Source organism: Schistocerca piceifrons, chromosome 10, assembly GCF_021461385.2.
Source record: "Schistocerca piceifrons isolate TAMUIC-IGC-003096 chromosome 10, iqSchPice1.1, whole genome shotgun sequence".
Lineage (NCBI taxonomy): Eukaryota > Metazoa > Arthropoda > Insecta > Orthoptera > Acrididae > Schistocerca > Schistocerca piceifrons.
This window is the reverse complement of record NC_060147.1, coordinates 89,676,437-89,699,973: the sequence shown is the minus strand read 5'-3', so window position 1 is coordinate 89,699,973 and position 23,537 is coordinate 89,676,437. Positions and strand designations below refer to the sequence as shown.

The window sequence follows — 23,537 nt, the reverse complement described above, 5'->3', positions numbered from 1 at the left end:
AACGTTGGTAACAATGTTTCCTCTAGAAACGTTCGGTAATAGTTACCAGTCAAACGTGCAGGTAAAACATAGGGCACAATAATGAAATTATCGAGCATACCCGCCCACACATTTTCGGAAAATCGTCGCTGAAAATGTGTTGCCACTACGTGGCGAGGATTGCGTACACTCCACGTGTGTATGTTATGGAAATTAGTTATTCCGTCGCCAGTGAAACACGCGTCATCTGTGACGAGTATTTTGTTGACAAAATCGTGCTGCGCACTGTGTAACGAAAACGACTCAAAGAATTCACGTCGTGGAGGGAAATCTTGTTCATCCAGCGCTTGTACGCGTTGAATGTGGTAAGGCCGCAGACGCTCCTCTTGCAAAGTGCGATGAACGACAGTGTGCGATATACCCACGTGGCGGGCGATGCTTCTAGTTCTCTGAGAAGGATCCTCCTGGATGCGGTCCAGAATTCTTTCCTCAGCTTCCAATGTACGATCGGCGCGTTGTGGGCCTCTGTCTTCTGTGCGGGGCAGTAAAGAGCCAGTATCTCTCAATCTAACAAGGGAACCTCCCCATCGCACCCCCCTCAGATTTAGTTGTAAGTTGGCACAGTGGATAGGCCTTGAAAAACTGAACATAGATCAATCGAGAAAACAGGAAGAAGTTGTGTGAAACTATGAAAAAAATAATCAAAATATACAAACTGAGTAGTCCATGCGCAAAATAGGCAAGATCAAGGATAGCGTGAGTACACGAGCGCCGTGGTCTCGTGGTTAGCGTAAGCAGCTGCGGAACGTGGGGTCCTTGGTTCAAGTCTTCCCTTGAGTAAAATTTTATTTTCGCAAAGTTATGATCTGTCCGTTCGTTCATTGACGTCTCTGTTCACTGTAATAAGTTTAGTGTCTGTGGTTTGCGACCGCACCGCAAAACCGTGCGATTAGTAGACGAAAGGACGCGCCTCTCCAATGGGAACCGAAAACATTTGATCGCAAGGTCATAGGTCAACCGATTCCTCCACAGGAAAACACGTCACTGTAATAAGTTTAGTGTCTGTGGTTTGCGACCGCACCGCAAAACCGTGCGATTAGTAGACGAAAGGACGCGCCTCTCCAATGGGAACCGAAAACATTTGATCGCAAGGTCATAGGTCAACCGATTCCTCCACAGGAAAACACGTCACTGTAATAAGTTTAGTGTCTGTGGTTTGCGACCGCACCGCAAAACCGTGCGATTAGTAGACGAAAGGACGTGCCTCTCCAATGGGAACCGAAAACATTTGATCGCAAGGTCATAGGTCAACCGGTTCCTCCACAGAAAACCACGTCTGATATATTCTATACGACACTGGTGACGGCATGTGCGTCACATGACAGGAATATGTTGTCGACCCACCTAACTTGTACACTTGGCGAATGGGTAAAAAGATTCTTCTGCCTTGGCAGATTTAGGTTTTCTTGTGGATGTGATAATCACTCCCAAAAAAGTGATGAAAACATAAGACTTTGTCACATAAACTAAAAATAAAAAATTAAAATTTTCACTCCAGGGAAGACTTGAAGCAAGGACCTTTCACTTCGAAGCTGCGGACGCTAACCCTGAGACCACGGTGCTCCTTGGTTGTACTTCCTTGATGTTGCCTATCTTACGTATCGACTACTCAGTTTGTATATTTTGCTTATTTTTTTCATAGTTCCACACAACTTCTTCCTGTTTTCTAGATTGATCTGTGTTCAGTTTTTCAAGGCCTATTCACTGTGCCAACTTATAACTAAATCTGAGGGGGGTGCGATGGGGAGGTTCCCTTGTAAGGAAATTAAATACGTACTCGGCAGTTGTATTCTGTCATGATGTAACAAAAACGGAAAGCACATCAGAACAGAAGATACGTTTCGCATACGGACGAAAATTTACAAAGGTGCAGATAACTACTGTACTTTATTAAGGTGTAAATGCATAATAATCGCATACAAGTAGAGAATTACAATGACACAAACCTTTGGTGCACAGCAGCAAATGTCTTTCGTGCAGAAAGTCGTCGTTGTGGGAAGCGTTCTCGATAAATTCGTACAGCTGCCCTCGCAACACCTTTTGCCTCGCCATAAATTAAATGCATATCGCATAGTTCAGCTATAGGAAATCTCCTTTCAATCCTAACAGTTAACAGAGTCGCAATAACATCTGCACAGGTTACTCGCCTACTGTCGTCGCTCGGTGTATTACAATGACGCAGCCACTCAGGCCGCAGTTGCCTATGTGTTTACGATTTACGCTCGCGATGTCAATACGTGCAGCGGGCAACAACAGGAACCGTACGTGCACGGCTAACAAGGGAACCTCCCCATCGTACCCCCCTCAGATTTAGTTATAAGTTGGCACAGTGGATAGGCCTTGATAAACTGAACACAGATCAATTGAGAAAACAGGAAGAAGTTGTGTGGAACTGTGAAAAAATAAGCAAAATATACAAACTGAGTAGTCCATGGGCCACATAAGCATCATAATGGACAATATGAGCTTAGGAGCCCCGTGGTCCCGTGGCAGCGTGAGCAGCTGCAAAACGAGAGGTCCTTGGTTCAACTCTGCCCTCGAGTGAAAATTTTACTTTCTTTATTTTTGTATAGTTATTATCTGTCCGTTCGTTCATTGACATTTCTGTTCACTGTAATAAGTTTAGTGTCTGTGTTTTGCGACCGCATCGCAAAACCGTGCGATTAGTAGACGAAAGGACGTGCCTCTCCAATGGGAACCGAAAACATTTGATCGCAAGGTCATAGGTCAACCGATTCCTCCACAGGAAAACACGTCACTGTAATAAGTTTAGTGTCTGTGGTTTGCGACCGCACCGCAAAACCGTGCGATTAGTAGACGAAAGGACGTGCCTCTCCAATGGGAACCGAAAATATTTGATCGCAAGGTCATAGGTCAACCGGTTCCTCCACAGGAAAACACGTCTGATATATTCTATACGACACTGGTGACGGCATGTGCGTCACATGACAGGAATATGTTGTCGACCCACCTAACTTGTACACTTGGCGAATGGGTAAAAAGATTCTTCTACCTTGCTCGATTTAGGTTTTCTTGTGGATCACTCCCAAAAAAGTGATGAAAACATAAGAGTTTGTCACATAAACTGAAAATAAAAAGTTAAACTTTTCACTCGATGGAAGATTTGAACCAAGAACCTTTCGTTCCGCAGCTGCTCACGTTACCACGAGACCATGGCACTCCTGCGTTCCCATCGTCCTTTATGTTGCGTATCTTCCGTTGAACTACTCAGTTTGTATATTTTGCTTATTTTTTCACAGTTCCACACAACTACTTCCTGTTTTCGCAATTGATATGTGTTCAGTTTTTCAAGGCCTATCCACTGTGCCAACTTATAACTAAATCTGAGGGAGGTGCGATGGGGAGGTTCCCTTGTAAGTATCTACTTTTCCAAAACCATTATCCTGAGACGAACTGTTTTTTTCTGGGACAATCGTAGGAAATACGCAAACATCTTACTAGACTTTTTTGTGAAGCATTGCGAGATGTTCCATCTGTATAATTTTGGCGCCTTATATCGTTTACACCCTGTATAGGATGACAGCTACAAGTTTCCAGATTAAATTTTCCATTTGTCACTTTAACAACCATCTACGCCTGCACTTCTTTTCCTTGAAACAAGAGGTGTGTGGTGAAAATAATGATCCTACTTCCTATGCCACTAGCGCACAGACTGTCAAGGTCTCAACGACTTTGATGTCTATGTTCAGAATGAAGAAATTCCGATATCTGCCACTTTCGAGCAGATTTCGTTGGTAAAAAGTAAAAAATTCGAACGCGGGACTTCTGCTTGCTAGGCATATGAGTTAACCATGTACGACACCTTAGCACAGTGGTTAGACAGAAATGCACGGACTACCCAAGAACACCTCCCTCTTCACTGCAAATTCCTATTAGCTGCACACTATCGCGGTAGCTTCCCCTACCCCTTTTCCCTTATTTTGGTCGTCGCATCACATGAAATCCCGCACGAGGTCTGGCGAAGATTGCTCTGCACTGTAGCACTGAATGATCACCTTAGCTTTCGTGGTGCATATTAGTCTACACTGCTGGCCAATAAAATTGCTACACCGCGAAGATGACGAGCTACAGACGCAAAATTTAACCGACAGGAAGAAGATGCTGTGATATGCAAATGATTAGCTTTTCAGAGCATTCACACAAGGTTGGCGCCGGTGACACACCTACAACGTGCTGACATGAGGAAAGTTTTCAACCGATTTCTCATACACAAAAAGCAGTTGACCGGCGTTGCTTGGTGAAACGTTGTTGTGATGCCTCGTGTAAGGAGGAGAAATGCGTACCATCTCGTTTTCGACTTTTATAAAGGTCGGATTGTAGCCTATCGCGATTGCGGTTTATCGTATCGCGACATTGCTGCTCGCGTTGGTCGACAACAAATGACTGTTAACAGAATATGGAATCGGTCGTTTCAGGAGGGTATTACGGAACACCGTGCTGGATCCCAACGGCTTCGTATCACTAGCAGTCGAGATGACAGGCGTCTTATCCGCATGGCTGTAACGGTTCGTGGAGCAAAGTCTCGATCCTTGAGTCAACAGATGGGAACGTTTGCAAGACAACAACCATCTGCACGAACAGTTCGACGACGTTTCCAGCAGCATGGACTATCAGCTCGGAGACCATGACTGTGGTTACCCTTGACGCTGCATTGCAGACAGGAGCGCCTGCGATGGTGTACTCACCAACGAACCTGGGTGCACGAATGGCAAAACGCAATTTTTTCGGATGAATCGAGGTTCTGTTTACAGCATCATGATGGTCGCATCCGTGTTAGGCGACATCGCGGTGAACGCTCATTGGAAGCGTGTATTCGTCATCACTATACTGGCGTACCACCCGGTGTGATGGTATGGGGTGCCATTGTTTACACGTCTCCATCACCTCTTGTTGGCACTGACGGCACTTTGAACAGCGGATGTTACATTTCAGATGTGTTACGAGCTATGGCTCTACCTTCATTCGATCCCTGCGTAACCGTACATTTCAGCAGAATAATGCACGACCGCATGTTGCAGGTCCTCTCCGGGCCTTTCTGGATACAGAAAATGTTCGACTGCTGCCCTGACCAGCACATTCTCCAGATCCCTCACCAATGGAAAACGTCTGTTCAATGGTGTCCGAGCAACTGGCTCGTCACAATATGCCAGTCACTTCTTTTGATGAACTGTGGTATTGTGTTGAAGCTGCATGGGCAGCTATACCCGTACACGCCATCCAAGCTCTGTTTGACTCAATGCCCATGAGTATCAAGGCCGTTATTACGGCCAGAGGTGGTTGTTCTGGGTACTGATTTCTCAGGTTCTATGCACCCAAATTGCGTGAAAATGTAATCACATGTCAGATCTAGTGTAATATATTTGTCCAATGAATACCCGTTTATCATCTGCATTTCTTCTTGGTGTAGCAATTTTAATGGCCAGTAGTGTATATGAGTGGTGCCTATTCTCTCGGACATGTGCGAAAGAACAGACACCACTCTTATAGGTTGAGATGGAAGTCTGGTGGTGCAATGGTGGATGATTCGATCTCCATGCTGGATGTTGTGTGACGTCACTACAGTCGCTGTCTGGGCACTCCGCTTCCAGTTGAAAACACCCATATTGCTAAGGTGCTGACGTCCACCGTAACGACTCCAAATACCTTGTTCAGCGTTTCATGAACACAATTGACCGTTTCACCTTCTGAAGTAAGAAATTCTACTGCTGAACGCTGTTTTATACATACGTCAATTTTGGTTATTTTTTAAACATGAACAGTGCTGTCACCCGTTGATGTAGGACGCTGTTACTAGAGTGGGTTGTAGAAGAAAGTTTCCGAAAGTGGGCCAGATTCGGGAATCCTGAATTACCATGAGGGAGAAATAGGGTAGGAGAAATTACTTTCTGACTAGCGCTTGCTGCTGCCGTGGCTTTTTTTGAACACTTACCTTCTCCCCGCTGTCGGAGGGCAGGTAGAATGTGAGCACGGTGAGGAACGAGATGCCCATGCAGGGGATGATGATGTTCACCGTGTAGAAGAGCGTCTTGCGGCGCATCGTGATGTTGAACGTGATGTCGAGGTACGGCTCGTCGCAGCACGTGTAGAACTTCTCGTTCCTGTAAGCGAACAGTCGATGTCACGGTCAGCAGTGCGCGGGGCCCAGTAGTTGGCAGGTGCCCATTTCGTGGCACTGAAACTACTGCTAACATTTGCAACAAATCTTAGTTGTGGTATGGCCGAAAAAGACCGCACAGAGTAAATGGGACAAGATGCTGCGTGTGCATCATAATATGAAGATTGGAATATTACTAGTGGCAACACTGCCATACAGACGCAAGGCGATAAAATGTCGCTTACATTACATATTAATTTCATGTACCTACCTTATCTCTGTCCAAATGGGCCTTCCCTTTCCACATCAGCCGCACGGAGTGGCCGAGAGGTCTAGGGCGACATGTCACGGATTGCGTAGTCCCTCCCGCCAGAGGTTCGAGTCCTCCGTAGGGCATGGGCGTGTGGGTTCTTCTTAGCATAAGTTAGTGTCAGTTTAAGCTGTGCGTAACTCTAGGGACCGCTGACCTCAGCAGTTTGGTCCCTTAGGTATTCACACACACTTCATCCCACAGTAGGCGTATGCTAAGTTGTAAGAAGAAAATCGATGGTTCAAATGGCTCAGAGCGCTATGAGTTTTAACATCTGAGGTGTTCAGTCCCCTAGAACTTAGAAATACTTAAACCTAACTAACCTAAGTACATCACACACATCCATGCCCAAGGCAGGACTCGAACCAGCGACCGTAGCAGCAGCGAAATTCCGGACTGAAGCGCCTATGACCGCTCGGCCACCGCGGCCGGCACGAGAGACAGGCCGTGTGGCGCACGTCACAGCACGTGACATTACGGATCTTATGACTGCCAGAAGCCGTGTCTGGCTGCGAGCGAGTAACTGTTTCAGACGAATTTAGTAGTTCTTGTGTAAGACGTCTTTGTCTCCTGACCTTCATAGCAGACAGCGTTCGCCGGAGGGAAAGGAGGAACGACCCCGCTTTCGGCTTAAAAGCAAATTCCGCTACATTGTGTGGGAGTGGCCAGCCTACGCATTCTTTACAAACATAGCACGCAGTTTCAGAGATTTTCAAAGGGAGACAGCAAACGCCAAGCGCCGATACTACAGATTTCCGGATTGGTCGCCCTAAATGAAATATCATTCTCCCGTTTTAGAAGAGCAATGCTGATTGGCAGACTATATTTCTGACACCTTGAGCTGAGGGAGTAATGAAAGGGACCGAAAGATATGCCCCTTCAAGTCTGGCGTTTAGAGATTCCGTTCCGTTGTCACTCTTGGAGCGAGGAGCAAGTCTCTCCTCAGTACTTCACTGGGAGAGCACCTCTGTCGAGTGCGACTCTATATTGAGTCCTTGCGATTAAGCGTTGTTTACTGTGTTGGCTGACACACTTATTGTGCGGTGTGAACAGACAGAGTTATACTTAAACGCCTGCGAGCTAATTTTTGAGTGGCATCTCGGTGGACTGGTTATCTGACTGGTGTAGTGCGCCAATAGTTAGACGAGGGGTGAATAGGAATCCTTGACTTCATCAAGGCGTAGGGAGAGTTTGATTGGCGAAGGTCAGTCCAGATAGAACGAGAGTTATCTTATTTGTCAGCAGCAAGTGGCGCAGACAGCAGTCATCGCAGCTTACGGTATTGTGTGCTATAGCTATTGCGAGCCCCATATTGCCTCCACAACAGTACACTTCACTGCATTTCACACGCGACAGCCTAAAACGTACCTAGCAACATTCTAAAGGATAATTATTCAAGCTGAGTAGGCGCACCTCTCAGCCATTCTGCCAAGCCAATGACCATCTTAAGCTTTGTATAGAAATTTCATTAGCTTCGCGATAATACAAAACGGGCTGCCCTACTTTGAACTCTTTCGATGTCCGGCGTCAGTCCTATCTGGTTAGGGTCCCATACAGCACAGCAGTACTCTAGCAGAGGACGGACAAGTGTAGTGTGGGCAGTCTCTATCTTTCGCCTCATCAAAACTGAGATTATTAGCTTCGATTCTCCGTGGCGCTTGTCTACTGGAAAGTCTGATTTCGCTCACAGACTACACTGGAAGCTCTAGCAGCTTTCTGTCCTCGTCAGTCAGTTATTGAGCTGAAAATGGACGGAATTAGGCTAGAAACAGGGAATGGGAAGTTGTAACAACTGGCTGGACTTCAGACAGATGTATCGAGCAAAACAGCTCTATTTCAATATGGAGAAACTTTGGTGCAGAACCATGTATGATATGTAAGTACAAGGTCGATTTTGTTTAAGGGGAGTTAGAACGAAAAAAATTTTTTTTTTACATTTTCGAATTTTTATATCATTATAAAATTTGCAATTTTCCGAATAAAATTGTATATCTATCACTTATAAACTCATATGGTAAGTATTGTATACAATTTTTAAATATTATCTACACCAGTTGAAAATGTTAAGAGGAGACTCAAAAGCACATAACAGCGTAGTAGCCGCTCAGCCTTATGGTGACAAGATTATCACAAAACTGAATTGTGTTGGTCATGTCCAGAAGAGGATGGGCACCAGGTTGAGGAAGCTGAAACAAAGTTTGAGAGACAAGAAACTTTCTGATGGTGACATCATAAGAGGCAGGCTGACAGGCAAAATGATTCATGAACTACAGCAGTATTATGAGATGGCCATTAGATATAATACTGAGAATTTGTTGAAAATGAAGCAGGCAGTATGGGCTACATTCTTCCACAGACTGTCAACTGATGAAAAACCGGTACACCACCTTTACCCTCCTGGACCTGATTCATGGTGCAATTACCGCAATGCCCAGTACTCAAACAGTTCACACAGTCATAAAAATTCCATACCAGCAGCAGTCATGGATATCATAAAAGCTATTTACAGAGACCTGGCAAATCCTGAATTACTGAAGAAATGTCTGCATGGTCAGACTCAATACGCCAATGAGTCGTTCAGTAATCTTATATGGACTCGCTTACAAAGAAATGTTTTTGTTGGAATGAAGTCACTAAAGTGGGTGGTCAGTGAGGCTGTTCTTGCTTTTACTGATGGCAGCATTGGTAGGGTGCAAGCGCTACAGCATACGAGAATTAATCCTGGAAAGAACTGCATCAGAGAACGAACAGATGGACAAGGTTCGCTGATAAAGCAGAGTATGCAGCACAGTTGGCCACTAAGGAGTCCAGAAAGAAGAAAAGAAGGAAAAAAGATCAAGAGGATGATATACAGTATGGTGCAGGGTGCTTCTGAGTGACTAAAAATAAAAAAAATTGATCATGTATTGAGTTACAGCCTTCTGAAATTTTAGGGGCCGTTCCTGAATATTTACATTTTCTGTTGCATTTTGCCATAAATCTCAGAAACCACTTCGAGTAGGGGATTCAAATTTTCAGGGAGTAATAACATACATGTACTGAGTCTACTGAACTAAAAGAAGAACATAATGTTATGAATAATTAAAATTATTTAGGATAAAATTTTAACCGGTTAATAAATAAATGGTATTTCCGCAAGCAATGGCTGAAATGCAATTATTGTGGTTCAGTAGACTCAGACCATACATTTTAATGTACTGTAAAAGTTTCATGTCGATGGCTACAGTGGTTCCTGAAATACAAGGAAGCCAAGTCACTAAATTTAACATTGTCGGCATAGGGCGTTCCAACTCCCCTTTAATGTATTCGTATCTTTAGACTTTTCTATTAACTTCCTGCATGTTGGGTAATGAAACAGGAAACGACAGACTTATAATTGCATCCACAGGGTTGCAATACAGGACAAAAGTGAAACCGAAGTTTAAAATGTCGTGTTAAAAATCATTCACGCAGGATGATCGTACAGAGTCTGAGCTCCAGACTAGTTCCCATATGAAGAACACAGAAATTTAGGTGTCCCGGGCGTTGAGAAGTAGTTGAAAGAGTTAAAAGCAAATATGTCTCCAAGTCTGGCTGAGATCCCATTTCGGTTTCAGAATGTGTACCCTTCCGCAATGGCTCCTTAATTATCTCGCAAATGTCGTGAGTCTCTCACCTAGGGGAAAGACCCAAGGGACTGGGCAAATGCACAGCGGCGTTGCTAATGAAAGAAAAGTAAAACAACTGATCCGATATTACAGACAACGCCTTTAACTTCGGTTTCAAAAAATGGTTCAAATGGCTCTGAGCACTATGGGACTTAACACCCGAGGTCATCAGTCCCCTAGAACTTAGAACTACTTAAACCTAAGTAACCTAAGGACATCACACACATCCATGCCCGAGGCAGGATTCGAACCAACGACCGTAGCTATCGCGCGGTTCCAGACTGTAGCGCCTAGAACCGCTCGGCCACCCCGGCCGGCTAACTGCGGTTTGCTGGACATATCTCCAGCCTGTTCTACGTACGAATATAATAAATTACCTTAAGGGAGAAAAGATTATATCCACGAATTGATAAGGATTTAGAAAGCATCGCTCGTGCGACTTACCTTTTTGTCACATTTCATCGTGTGAACCTTGAATGAAGAATAACCAGATCTTAATTCCAAGATTTCCGGAAAACATTTGACATAGTGCCATACTGCAGACTGTTAACCAAGGTCCGAGCGTACAGAATAGGTTCTCAGATACATAAGTAGCTTGAAGACTTTTCAAATAATAGAACGAAGTGTGTTGTCCTGGATGACTAGTGTTCGTCAGAGACAGGGGTATCTCCAGGAGTCTTCCAAGGCACGGATCTCTGTATATATAAGTAATCATACCGGTAGACTGAACTGCAACCTGCTGATGAAGTTGTAGCGTACGGGAAAGCGTCCTGTTTCAGTGACTGTGGGCGGATACAGGCTGACTTGGTTCAAATGGCTCTGAGTACTATGGGACGGCATCTGAGGTCATCACTCCCCTAGACTTAGAACTACTAATACCTGCCTAACCTAAGGGCATCACACACACCCATGCCCGAGGCAGGATTCGAACCTGCGACCGTAGCGGTCGCGCGGTTCCAGACTGTAGCGCCTAGAACCGGTCGGCCACTAAGGCCGGCTCAGTATGGTGTTGGCCGACCCTTAGCCTTGATGACAGCTTCCACTCTCGCACAAATACGTTCACTCAGGTGCTGGAAGGTTTCATGGGGAATGGCAGCCCATTCCTCACGGAGTGCTACACTGAGGAGAGGTATCGATGTCGGTCGGTGAGGCCTGGCACGAAGTCGGCGTTCCAAAACATCCCAAAGGTCTTCTGTAGGATTCAGGTCAGGATTCTGTGCAGGCCAGTCCATTACAGGAATGTTATTATCATGTAACCACACCACCAAAGGACGTGCAATATGAACAGGTGCTCGATCGTTTTGAAAGATGCAATCGCCATCCCCGAATTGCCCTTCAACAGTGGAAGCAAGAAGGTGCTTAAAACATCAATGTAGGCCTGTGCTGTGATATTGCCACCCAAAACAACAAGGGGCGCAAGCCCCCTCCATGAAAAACACGACCACACCGTAACATCACCGCACCCGATTTTACTGTTAGCACTATACGCGCTGGCAGATGACGTTCACCGGGCATTCGCCATACCCACACCCTGGCATCGGATCGGTACATTGTGTACCGTGATTCGTCACTCCACACAACGGATTTCCACTGTTCAATCGTCCTTACGCCAAGCGAGGCGTCGTTTGGTATTTACCGGCGTGATGTGTGGCTTACGAGCAGCCGCTCGACCATGAAATTCAAGTTTTCTCACCTCCCGCCTAACTACTTGCAGTGGATCCTGACGCAGTTGGGAATTCCTGTGTGATGGTCAAGATAGATGCTGCCTATTACACATTACGGCCCTCTTCTACTGTCGGAGGTCTCTCTCAGTCAACAGACGAGGTCGGCCTGTGCGCTTTTGTGCTGTACGTGTCCCTTCACGTCTCCACTTCACTATCACATCGGAAACAGTGGACCTAGCGTTGTTTAGGAATGTGGAAATCTCGCGTACATACGTATGACAAGTGACACGCAATCACCTGACCACGTTCGAAGTCCGTGATTTCAGCGGAGCGCCCCATTCTGCTCTCTCGCGATGTCTAATGACTACTGAGGTCGCTGGTATGGAGTACCTGGCAGTAGGTGTCAGCGCAATGCACCTGTCTGGGGGTGTCCAGCTACTTTTGATCACAGAGTGTTCTTTGCGCGAAACACTGTTTGGAAAGATCAGAGAAGCAGTATTTGCAGCAGACTGCAGAACGATTTTACTGTCACCGACATGTTCGTCGCATAAGGGCCGCGAAGCCGAAACAAGAGAAATCAGGGACTGTATTGAAGCATATAGACAGTAATTTTTCCCTCGCTACGTTTGCGACAGGAACAGAAACCGGACGACCAGTAGTGGGTACTGATACAGGGTACGCCCCCCACCCTCCCCCCATCCCCTGCCCCACCATGCACCGCACGGTGACTTATGGGCTTCTGGAGTACGTATGTAGGTGCATGAACAGTTAAGAATAATTATCATACCATTGTTGTCTGGAACATACTGAGGGATCGATCCTGACAGCTAATCGAAGAATTTCCACAATGTCCTGTATACACCATCTGCGTCATCACGAGTGATGTCTTCTATGTCGGACATGTCCAGTAGAACGGACACTGAAGATTAAGCCCGTGTGCCGGACCGAGACTCGAACTCGGGACCTTTGCCTTTCGCGGGCATGTGCTCTACCAACTGAGCTAACCAAGCACACCTCCGTCCTCCTTTACTTCTGCCAGTATGTCGTCTCCTACCTTCCAAACTTTACAGAAGCTGTCCTGCGAACCTTGCAGAACTAGCACTCTTGAAAGAAAGGATATTCTGGAAACATCCCCCAGGCTGTGGCTAAGCCATGTCTCCGCAATCTCCTTTCTTTCAGGATTGCTAGTTCTGTTAGGTTCGCAGGAGAGCTTCTGCAAAGTTTTGAAGATAGGAGACGAGGTACTGGCAGAAGTAAAGTTGTGAGGACGAGGCGTGAGTCGTGCTTGGGCAGCTCAGTTGGTAGAGCGCTTGCCCGCGAAAGGCAAAAGTCCCGAGTTCGAGTCTCGGTCCGGCACACAGTTTTAATCTGCCAGGAAGTTTCGGTAATACTGTGCATTGACGGTCTGGCGTGGAAGAACTTAATGCGTTAGGATAACATCATCACAGTCGAACAAGCGAATCACCATAACTTTAACTGGGGCTCCGACCCACTTTCGACTTTCGCGGCGATCCATAGTGACGCCATTCGTTAGATTGGCGTTTCAGTGTTGGCCCGTACGATGTGGCCCATGTCTCATCCAGTGTTACGATACGGCTTAAAAAAGCCTCTTCTTCGCGCTCATAGCGCTCCAAGTGCGTCTGAACAGAGTCCTAACACACCCATTTCTGCATTTCCGTCGACTGATGCGGAACACATCATGATGCAGTGCAATTTTTCGCATGCCCAGGCGTTTCTTCAGGATGTGAAGCACAGTCGTATGAGCTAATCCGGTTTTGTGGGCGAGCTCACATAGTGACACCGTTACGTTAGACCGCTCGCTCGCAAGTGACAATGTTTTTCTCGATTGTGCGTGCACGCTGTTGACGTGGGAGGGGAGAATCCATTTGCTCGTAGGTAAGGAGGCATGTCAACAACTTTTGCTATCAGTGACAATAGTAAATTCCATTGCACAGTGTTTCAAATGGTTCAAATGGCTCTGAGCACTATGGGCCTCAACTGCTGTGGTCATTAGTCCCCTAGAACTTAGAACTACTTAAACCTAACTAACCTAAGGATATCACACACACCCATGCCCGAGGCAGGATTCGAACCTGCGACCGTAGTAGCAGCGCGGCTCCGGACTGGAGCGCCTAGAACCGCACGGCCACCGCGGCCGGCGCATAGTGTTTCCACAGCAATGTTGCCGCTATTGAACTTCCAACCTTCGTATCAACAGGGACAGTTGAAAATGTGCGCCCCGACCGTGACTCGAACCCGGGATCTCCTGCTTCCATGGCAGACGCTCTATCTGTCTGAGCCACAGACGGCACAGAGGGCAGTGCGACTGCAGGGACTTACCTCTGGCACGCTCCCCGTGAGACCCACACTTTCCAACTTTCTGCCCACACACTACATTTGTAGTGCCGCTGCCCACCATACTCATTACTCGCGGCAGTCGATCTACCGATTCCCGTAAGAGTTCGGGCAATGTGACGGTATCCGCACTAAACAGGATCATTGGCCGGTAGGCCTTATCTATATAGAGATGGGTTGATGAACAGATTACATTAGGATATAACTACAAACTGTACCGAAAGGTGGAACCAGTAAGATAGTCAGGAAGAGAAGAGTGCTGTTTTACTGACACTTACGCAGACTGGACAATGAGACAGAGGAGAACGAATTCGAATGCAAAAAAAAGTCGGAAACTCCTTAACGCCTATAGCGGTCGATGCAGTCATCTGTAGGAAGGTGCAACGCTAGGAAACTGTAGCGAATTGCAGGATGACCTGCATCGGTTGGTGCAAGAATTGCCAGTAGATCCTAAGCGTAAAGAAATGAAGCATATTGTGTCTAAATAGGGGAAAATATCCACTGCTATTCGATTACTAAAAACTCCGCCCGTACAGGCCTCGGAAGGCCCAATGCTACCGACCAACCGCCGTGTCATCCACAGCATATTGGCGTCACTGGACGTGGGTATGGAGGGGCATGTGATCAGCACACCGCTCAGCCGGCCGTTGTCAGTTTTCGTGACTGAAACCGCTACTTCTCAGTCAAGTAACTCCTCAATTCGCCTCGCAAGGGGTAAGTGCACCCCTCTTATCTACAGCACTCGGTAGTCGCGGACGGTCACCCATCCAAGTGCTAGCCAAGCCCGACAGCGCTTAACTTCTGTGATCTGACGGGAACCGGTGTTACTACTGCAGCATGGCACTCCTCGGGTACACTATTTTCAATAAATCAATGGAAACAGTAACAGTCGTAAAATATCTATGAGTAACAACCACAGCAACTACAGTGTGTTAACTGTAAGACGGCCGAGGGGAGCGCGGGGAGAGGGGGAAGCAAGCATTGGATGGCGAGGGGAGAGAAGCCGTTGGGGTGGGGAGACAAGGCACTCCTACCAGTTGCAGTGCTGGCACTACAAATTGCGCGTCATGCTTACACGATAGCAGACGAAAGGCTTGGAAATAAAACTCGCTTTAAATGTTGTTCGTAAACGAAACGGAAATCGTCATATATATATATATATATATATATATATATATATATATATATGTTTGTCTACTATGCGCTCACAAACAATTCATCCGATTGCAGTGAAACTTTGGTGAGTTGTTCTCCGAACGCCCGAAAAGAGTAATGGACAATGTTTTAACAGTTAGGTCACTGTAGCATGCGTCAGTAGCGAGCCAGTGGGTGTGTTGGACCTTCCATCGAGCTACGGACCCCATTGAAGATGTCTCCCGCAGTCGGAGACGAAACGTTGGGAATTGACACAGAATTCATCAACCGACCACGGCGTAACATCCCGGACAATTATAATGGACACGTAGCTTAATTGTTTGCACATTCGTCTCTATACGCTAATTGGCCTCTGTAATAAAAAAAACTGAGTGGGAGGATCAACAAACGGACTTTAACGGATGTCATGTGACGTCCGCAACGACCAAACACATCCATCAACAACGAACAAAAATGAAGGAAAAGAAATTGTTTAGGTAAAGGCTTGCTATGCAATGGACCCGGGGTCAATTCCCACTGCTCGCAATTTTTTATTTAATTTCGTTCCCCGCAATGTTAAACAATTAATTATAAAATTTAAATATACTTAAACAGGTCATATTACGTAACTGTCAGTCTCTCTCTCTCTCTCTCTCTCTCTCTCTCTCTCTCTCTCTCATATATATATATATATATATATATATATATATATATATATATATATGTCTGCCCTTTGTGCGTTCCCAAACCATTCATCCGATTGCGATAAAATTTTGGTGATTTGTTCTCCGTACGCCCAGGAATGTTCCTAGCCGAAAAAAGGTCACATTCTTGAGGAGATATGACGTCATAAACATTGAGATGCCATCGCGGGAAAATACACAAAAAATGGTTCAAATGGCTCTGAGCACTATGGGACTTAACATCTTAGGTCATCAGTCCCCTAGAACTTAGAACTAATTAAACCTAACTAACCTAAGGACATTACACACATCCATGCCCGAGGCAGGATTCTAACCTGCGACCGTAGCAGTCCCGCGGTTCCAGGCTGAAGCACCTAGAACCGCACGGTCACCGCGGCCGGCGAAAATACACAGATTTATGCATCCACTATCTGAGAATGAGGGCACTTAGCGACTAGCAACAAACGTTACATTTTCAAAGCTTTACGAAAATTTTTCTCGCTGACACCCCCCACAAAATAATGAAAGGAAAAAAGGTTGTCGCTTACTACATTTTCTCAGTACATACCGTAAATCTTCCGCAGTAGGCATGACGTTTTAATGTATTATTTCGTTACTATTAACTCTAATCGCAACGTATTTCGCGTACAGTATCCACATATATCAGTAAATGCGCCGGAAAATTTATGACTCTTTACGACATATAATTCAAGAGATATGACGCGGTAAAAATCGAGATGCGTGGAAAACTCCCGCGTCAGGCATGACGTTTTGTTCTCTTATTTCTTCACTACTAACACTATTCGCAACACGTTTCGCAAACATGTTAAAAAAAGTATATAAAATCACGGGCGTATTCCTAAAAAACTCCCGAGATGAGCCAGCAACTGCCTCTTCACTCATTTTTAATGTTTAGCACAACTGCACAATAAAAACACGCAGAACAGTACAGCGCAAAACAATAACGAAGCAGACGACAATGGCTACCTTGTACAACAGTGAACTACGTAATGTTGGCAGCAGTCGAAACTGCGTGCCTACCGAAGCCTCCCGACGTTTACCGACTTCTACCGATTCAGGACTAGCGAGAGGTCTGCCATCTAAAAGTTTACACACTGTATAGTGGAATGAGCACAGATAACAGATCGTAGGGAAAGTATATGCTAGGTTCAGATTCATTAGAAGAATCTCAAGGAAACGTAATCCGTCCACAAAAGCAGAAGCTTGCAAAACTTTCGCAGGTAGGACTGATGGAAGAGACGTGCAAGTAAGCGCTGCGCAGGAGACGATTGACGAACTTCGGTGGCAGCTGCTGTAAGAAATGGTTCAAATGGCTCTGAGCACTATGGGACTTAACATCTGTGGTCATCAGTCCCCTAGAACTTAGAACTACTTAAACCTAACTAACCTAAGGACATCACACACATCCATGCCCGAGGCAGGATTCGAACCTGCGACCGTAGCAGTCGCGCGGTTCCGGACTGTGCGCCTAGAACCGCTAGACCACCGCGGCCGGCTGCTGTAAGAGATGCGTCGTGCATCGAGGAGAGGTTTACTGTTAATAATTTTTTCGTAATGCGGGGCCACAGTCATAATATATTTCTTTAAAGTCAGTACCACCATTAGGCTGTTGTTTATTTAATGTGTTACATTTACGCTTACACAATCATGAATTCGGTTTCAAAGTGTATTTTAATACGACAGTATGCCGTCTTAGACAATTTACAACAGTCAAAACACTTGCTAATGGCACTTTGAAGCCGAATTCATGATTTTGTAAGTGTAAATGTAACACTGTAAACAAACAGCACTCTAATGGAGGTACCGACTTTAAAGTTTACTGTTAAAATTGCGGTAGCGTAAGTTCCAGACACACATACAGAACTTAACGTTTCCTCTAACATGCATGCGTCTCTAGGAATGATCACGACGATAGAATAGGAGCAATTAGAGCTCTTGCCGAGCTTTACCGACAGTCCGTCTCGAGAAGAACATGGAAAGGACCGTCCTCCAGACACCGTAAGGAGGGTTACGGAGTGTAGATACTGATGTGTATGGAAATTTAGAAGAGCAAAGTAAAAGCCACCCAGAACAGGAGTAAAGTAAAGTGTAATTAACATATAGACAGTAAAACTGTATAAATGAAGTTACACTATTGGCCATTAAAACTGCTACACAAAGACGAAATGCAGATGATAAACGGGTATTCATTGGATAAATATATTGTACTAGAACTGACACGTGATTACATTTTCACGCAATTTGGGTGCATAGAGCCTGAGAAATGAGTACCGAGAACAACCACCTCTGGCCGTAATAACGGCCTTGACACACCTGGGCATTGAGTCAAACAGAGCTTGGATGGCGTGTACAGGTACAGCTGCCCATGCAGCTTCAACACGATACCACAGTTCATCAAGAGTAGTGACTGGCGTATTGTGACGAGCCAGTTGCTCGGCTGCCATTGACCAGACGTTTTCAATTGGTGAGACATCTGGAGAATGTTCTGGCCAGGGCAGCAGTCGAACATTTTCGGTATCCATAAAGGCCCATACAGGATCTGCAACATGCGGACGTGCATTATCCTGCTGAAACGTAGGGTTTCGCAGGGATCGAATGAAGCGTAGAGCCACGGGTCGTAACAAAACTGAAATGTAAGTCCACTGTTCAAAGTGCCGTCAATGCGAACAAGAGGTGACCGAGACGTGTAACCATTCGCACCCCATACCATCACGTTGGGTCATACGCCAGTATGGCGATGACGAATACACGCTTCCAATGTGCGTTCACCACGATGTCGCCAAACACGGATGCGACCATCATGATGCTGTAAACAGAACCTGAATTCATCCGAAAAAATGACGTTTTACCATTCGTGCACCCAGGTTCGTCGTTGAGTACACCATCGCAGGCGCTCCTGTCTGTGTTGCAGCGTCAAGGGTAACCGTAGCCATCGTCTCCGAGTTGATAGTCCAGGCTGCTGCAAACGTCGTCGAACTGTTCGTGCAGATGGTTGTTGTCTTGCAAACGTCCCCATCTGTTGATTCAGGGATAGAGACGTGGTTGCACGATCCGTTACAGTCATGCGGTTAAGATGCCCGTCATCTCGACTGCTTGTGATACGAGGCCGTTGGGATCCAGCACGACGTTCCGTATTACCCTCCTGAACCCACCGATTCCATATTCTGCTAACAGTCATTGGATATCGACCAAATCGACCAGCAATGTCGCGATACGATAAACCGCAATTGCGATAGGCTACAATCCGACCTTTATCAAAGTCGGAAACGTGATGGTACGCATTTCTCCTCCTTACACGAGGCATCACAACAACGTTTCACCAGGCAACCCCGGTCAACTGCTGTTTGTGAATGAGAAATCGGTTGGAAAGTTTCCTCATGTCAGCACGTTGTAGGTGTCGCCACTGGCGCCAACCTTGTGTGAATGCTCTGAAAAGCTAATCATTTGCATATCACAGCATCTTGTTCCTGTCGGTTAAATTTCGCGTCTGTTCGTGGTGTAGCAATTTTAATTGCCAGTACTGTATATTCAGTTGATAGACTGTTGCATTTGAAATCGCTAAAGGCAGTTGTTGGACGGATAGCGAAATAAATAAGTTCAGGGTAAAATTGCTTGATTGCTTTTGGTAATCTAAAATGTATTTTGATTGCTAATACTGAACTATGTGATACTGTGTGTTGTTGAGAATGAAACGGAGGGACATATGTGCGGAATTGTTAGCAGAGACACAAATATGGGCTAAAGCACAGGGAAGAGGATGGAGTGGAAGGTGTAATTACGACTGTAATGAAAATTAGCTGTACGTTGCTTGGAAATGTAGAGAGGCGAATGGTTTCACCGAGGGAGTTCTTTGTTAGAGCCACAGAGACGGGAAAATACCAAACGATGACCTAATGTGTAAATGCATACATGGCATCAGAAGACATGCAGGAGCAAAGCAACATAGATCAGCATAAATGTAAAAGTCCATACGAGGGCTATATTGAGCTGTAGGTGCCGAGTGGCTGATTTTGACGGTGATGGTGACGATGATGATGAAGATGACGATGATGTAGTTAACATAAATTAACAGTTCAGCAAAATTACAAAATAGCCAAGCTAAGCCTGAAAGGTGTATTTACGTGTTTTGGTGAATGGACTTATACTTAAACCGCAACATGACTTAAATGTGTGTGCACGTGAATGCTGTAACGCCCCAAGGACAGAAAACCCCAATTAACAAACTTTGTGGAAACTTAAAGTAGCGAAGTGAGTCATCTTGACAGTGACGGCAACTATTGACGATAAAATCTACACTGGTATTATTTTGATTAACACCTACATCATTAGCCGGCCGGAGTGGCCGAGCGGTTAAAGGCGCTACAGTCTGGAACCGCACGACCGCTACGGTCGCAGGTTCGAATCCTGCCTCGGGCATGGATGTGTGTGATGTCCTTAGGTTAGTTAGGTTTAAGTAGTTCTAAGTTCTAGGGGACTTATGACCACAGCAGTTGAGTCCCATAGTGCTCAGAGCCATTTCTGAACCTATATCATTCAAATACTGAGAATAGAGGAGATAAAAGAAAAGGATGATCCTAGATCCTTTATCAAACATCTATAGAATATGAAACTTCCTGGCAGATTAAAACTGTGTGCCCGACCGAGACTCGAACTCGGGACCTTTGCCAGGAAGTTTCATATCAGCGCACACTCCGCTGCAGAGTGAAAATCTCATTCTGGATCTATAGAATAAATTCAAAATCATATGAACGATGGTTAAATCCAAGAAAGTAATTCAGTAAAAGATAACATTTACCATGGAAGAGAGTTCTATCCGCATCGAAAAGGAAATTCAATGCGACTCAAAAAAAAAAAAAAAAGGTTCAAATGGCTCTGAGCACTATGGGACTTAACTGCTGAGGTCATCAGTCCCCTAGAACTTAGAACTACTTGAACCTAACTAACCTAAGGACATCACACACATCCATGTCCGAGGCAGGATTCGAACCTTCGACCGTAGCGGTCGCGCGGTTCCAGACTGTAGCGCCTAGAACTAAAATGCAACTCGAATTTGGAAATGGTCAGTTAGATGCTCTTGAGTCGCTCTAGAGTACTTTTGCGATAGTTGTCTGGACCCAAAAGCTATTAGATTCTTTCTGTTCTCTAAGTTAGATAATTCGTGAGATAGAGACTGAAGTTTTGCTCGGTCATTCGACTGATGAAAGTTAATCTTTACCGTTTCCAACGCGACGGTATAGTAAGACGTGTGTTAGACTTGGATTGAGTGATATTGGTTTATCGGACTTAGCCTTCGTTCTGATGAACAGTTACAAACCTTGAGAGCAATGGATCAACGACAGAAAAACAATTCGTAGTCTTTAGTAGGACACAATAAAACGAAGACACGAAGAAAGACAAGTACGCCGATTAGTCAAAAGTTGTCGTCAGCTTCACGATTACTGAACTGAACAGAAGTTAGTCTTGAATGACATATCGGTGAGCGCGTGTTGTAGGGACAAACAATTAATTGCAGAAAGAATAATAAAATCAGAGTCAAAAGGTAAATCTTACGTGTCACCTAACTCTTTAAACATTTTAAGTGACTAAGTGAGTACCTGAATCATGGAAAGTCAAGAGTGATTAGTTTAAATCAGTATTACGGCGTATAAAAAAAAAAGAAAAAAAAAACATTTGCTCTGACGTAAGTTATCTCTGGAGTTACGTCGGACCGTTGTTCAAATGATTCAAATGGCTCAAATGGCTCTGAGCACTATGGCCATCAGTCCCCTAGAACTTAGAACTACTTAAACCTAACGACATCACACAACACCCAGTCATCGCGAGGCAGAGAAAATCCCTGACCCTGCCGGGAATCGAACCCGTGAACCCGGGTGCGGGAAGCGAGAACGCTACCGCACGAACACGAGTTGCGGACGGTCCGGTGTTAATAGCTTGACGTAGCAACGGAATAGCAGACAGCAAATTCTCACCCTCGCTATGTATGACGTGAAAAACGACCGTAATGATGAAATCAAGAATCGAGATTTTATTTCATCACGGAACTAACCGGCCATAAAAATAAAAATAAACGACTGCAGTTTACCAGTTCGCACAAGCCGAGAAGACTGTTGCGGACAGATAACAGAATATTTCTAAACCACGCGAGGAGTTGTGTTCCTACGAGAGCTACAGTTTTGCTGTTCCACGTCATACCGACGGGGACGAACATCGTTACGAGGCGCGTCTCCTCTCGGCGAGTGAAGGAGGAGGGAAGGGACGTCACAATGCGGGCGGCAAATATGACAATCAGGTAGGGTGAAACATTGTTTGCTACATCCTGATGAACATAGTGGACGCAGTTGTGCTGTGAAGCAATATAAAAAAATGACTAGTTGCGAGTAGGCCTCACGCTCTGAGAGTTCTGTAAAAACTTTATTATGTACGAGGGCAGTTCAATAAGTAATGCAACACATTTTTTTCTGATACAGGGGTTGTTTTATTCAGCATTGAAATACACCAGGTTATTCCCCAATCTTTTAGCTACACAACACTATTTTTCAACGTAATCTCCATTCAATGCTACGGCCTTACGCCACCTTGAAATGAGGGCCTGTATGCCTGCACGGTACCATTCCACACTGGTCGATGTCGGAGCCAACGTCGTACTGCATCAATAACTTCTGCATCATCCGCGTAGTGCCTCCCACGGATTGCGTCCTTCATTGGGCCAAACATATGGAAATACGACGGTGCGAGATCGGGGCTGAAGGGTGCATGAGGAAGAATAGTCCACTGAAGTTTTGTGAGCTCCTCTCGGGTGCGAAGACTTGTGTGAGGTCTTGCGTTGTCATGAAGAAGGAGAAGTTCGTTCAGATTTTTGTGCCTACGAACACGCTGAAGTCGTCTCTTCAATTTCTGAAGAGTAGCACAATACACTTCAGAGTTGATCGTTTGACCATGGGGAAGGACATCGAACAGAATAACCCCTTCAGCGTCCCAGAAGACTGTAACCATGACTTTACCGGCTGAGGGTATGGCTTTAAACTTTTTCTCGGTAGGGGAGTGGGTGTGGCGCCACTCCATTGATTGCCGTTTTGCTTCAGGTTCGAAGTGATGAACCCATGTTTCATCGCCTGTAACAATCTTTGACAAGAAATTGTCACCCTCAGCCACATGACGAGCAAGCAATTCCGCACAGATGATTCTCCTTTGCTCTTTATGGTGTTCGGTTAGACAACGAGGGACCCAGCGGGAACAAACCTTTGAATATCCCAACTGGTGAACAATTGTGACAGCACTACCAACAGAGATGTCAAGTTGAGCACTGAGTTGTTTGATGGTGATCCGTCGATCATCTCGAACGAGTGTGTTTGCACGCTCCGCCATTGCAGGAGTCACAGCTGTGCACGGCCGGCCCGCACGCGGGAGATCAGACAGTCTTGCTTGACCTTGCGGCGATGATGACACACGCTTTGCCCAACGACTCACCGTGCTTTTGTCCACTGCCAGTTCACCGTAGACATTCTGCAAGCGCCTATGAATATCTGAGATGCCCTGGTTTTCCGCCAAAAGAAACTCGATCACTGCCCG

General features: G+C 45.6%; 1 protein-coding gene across 1 annotated transcript in view; it reads right to left on the bottom strand.

The window, feature by feature from the left end:
- Window positions 1-23,537, bottom strand: part of LOC124718881 (acetylcholine receptor subunit alpha-like) — a 638,987-nt gene that overhangs the window by 80,122 nt on the left and 535,328 nt on the right. Inside the window, 1 exon segment of the mRNA XM_047244518.1 lies at window positions 5,990-6,158. Coding sequence (XP_047100474.1) covers window positions 5,990-6,158 — 169 coding nt within the window.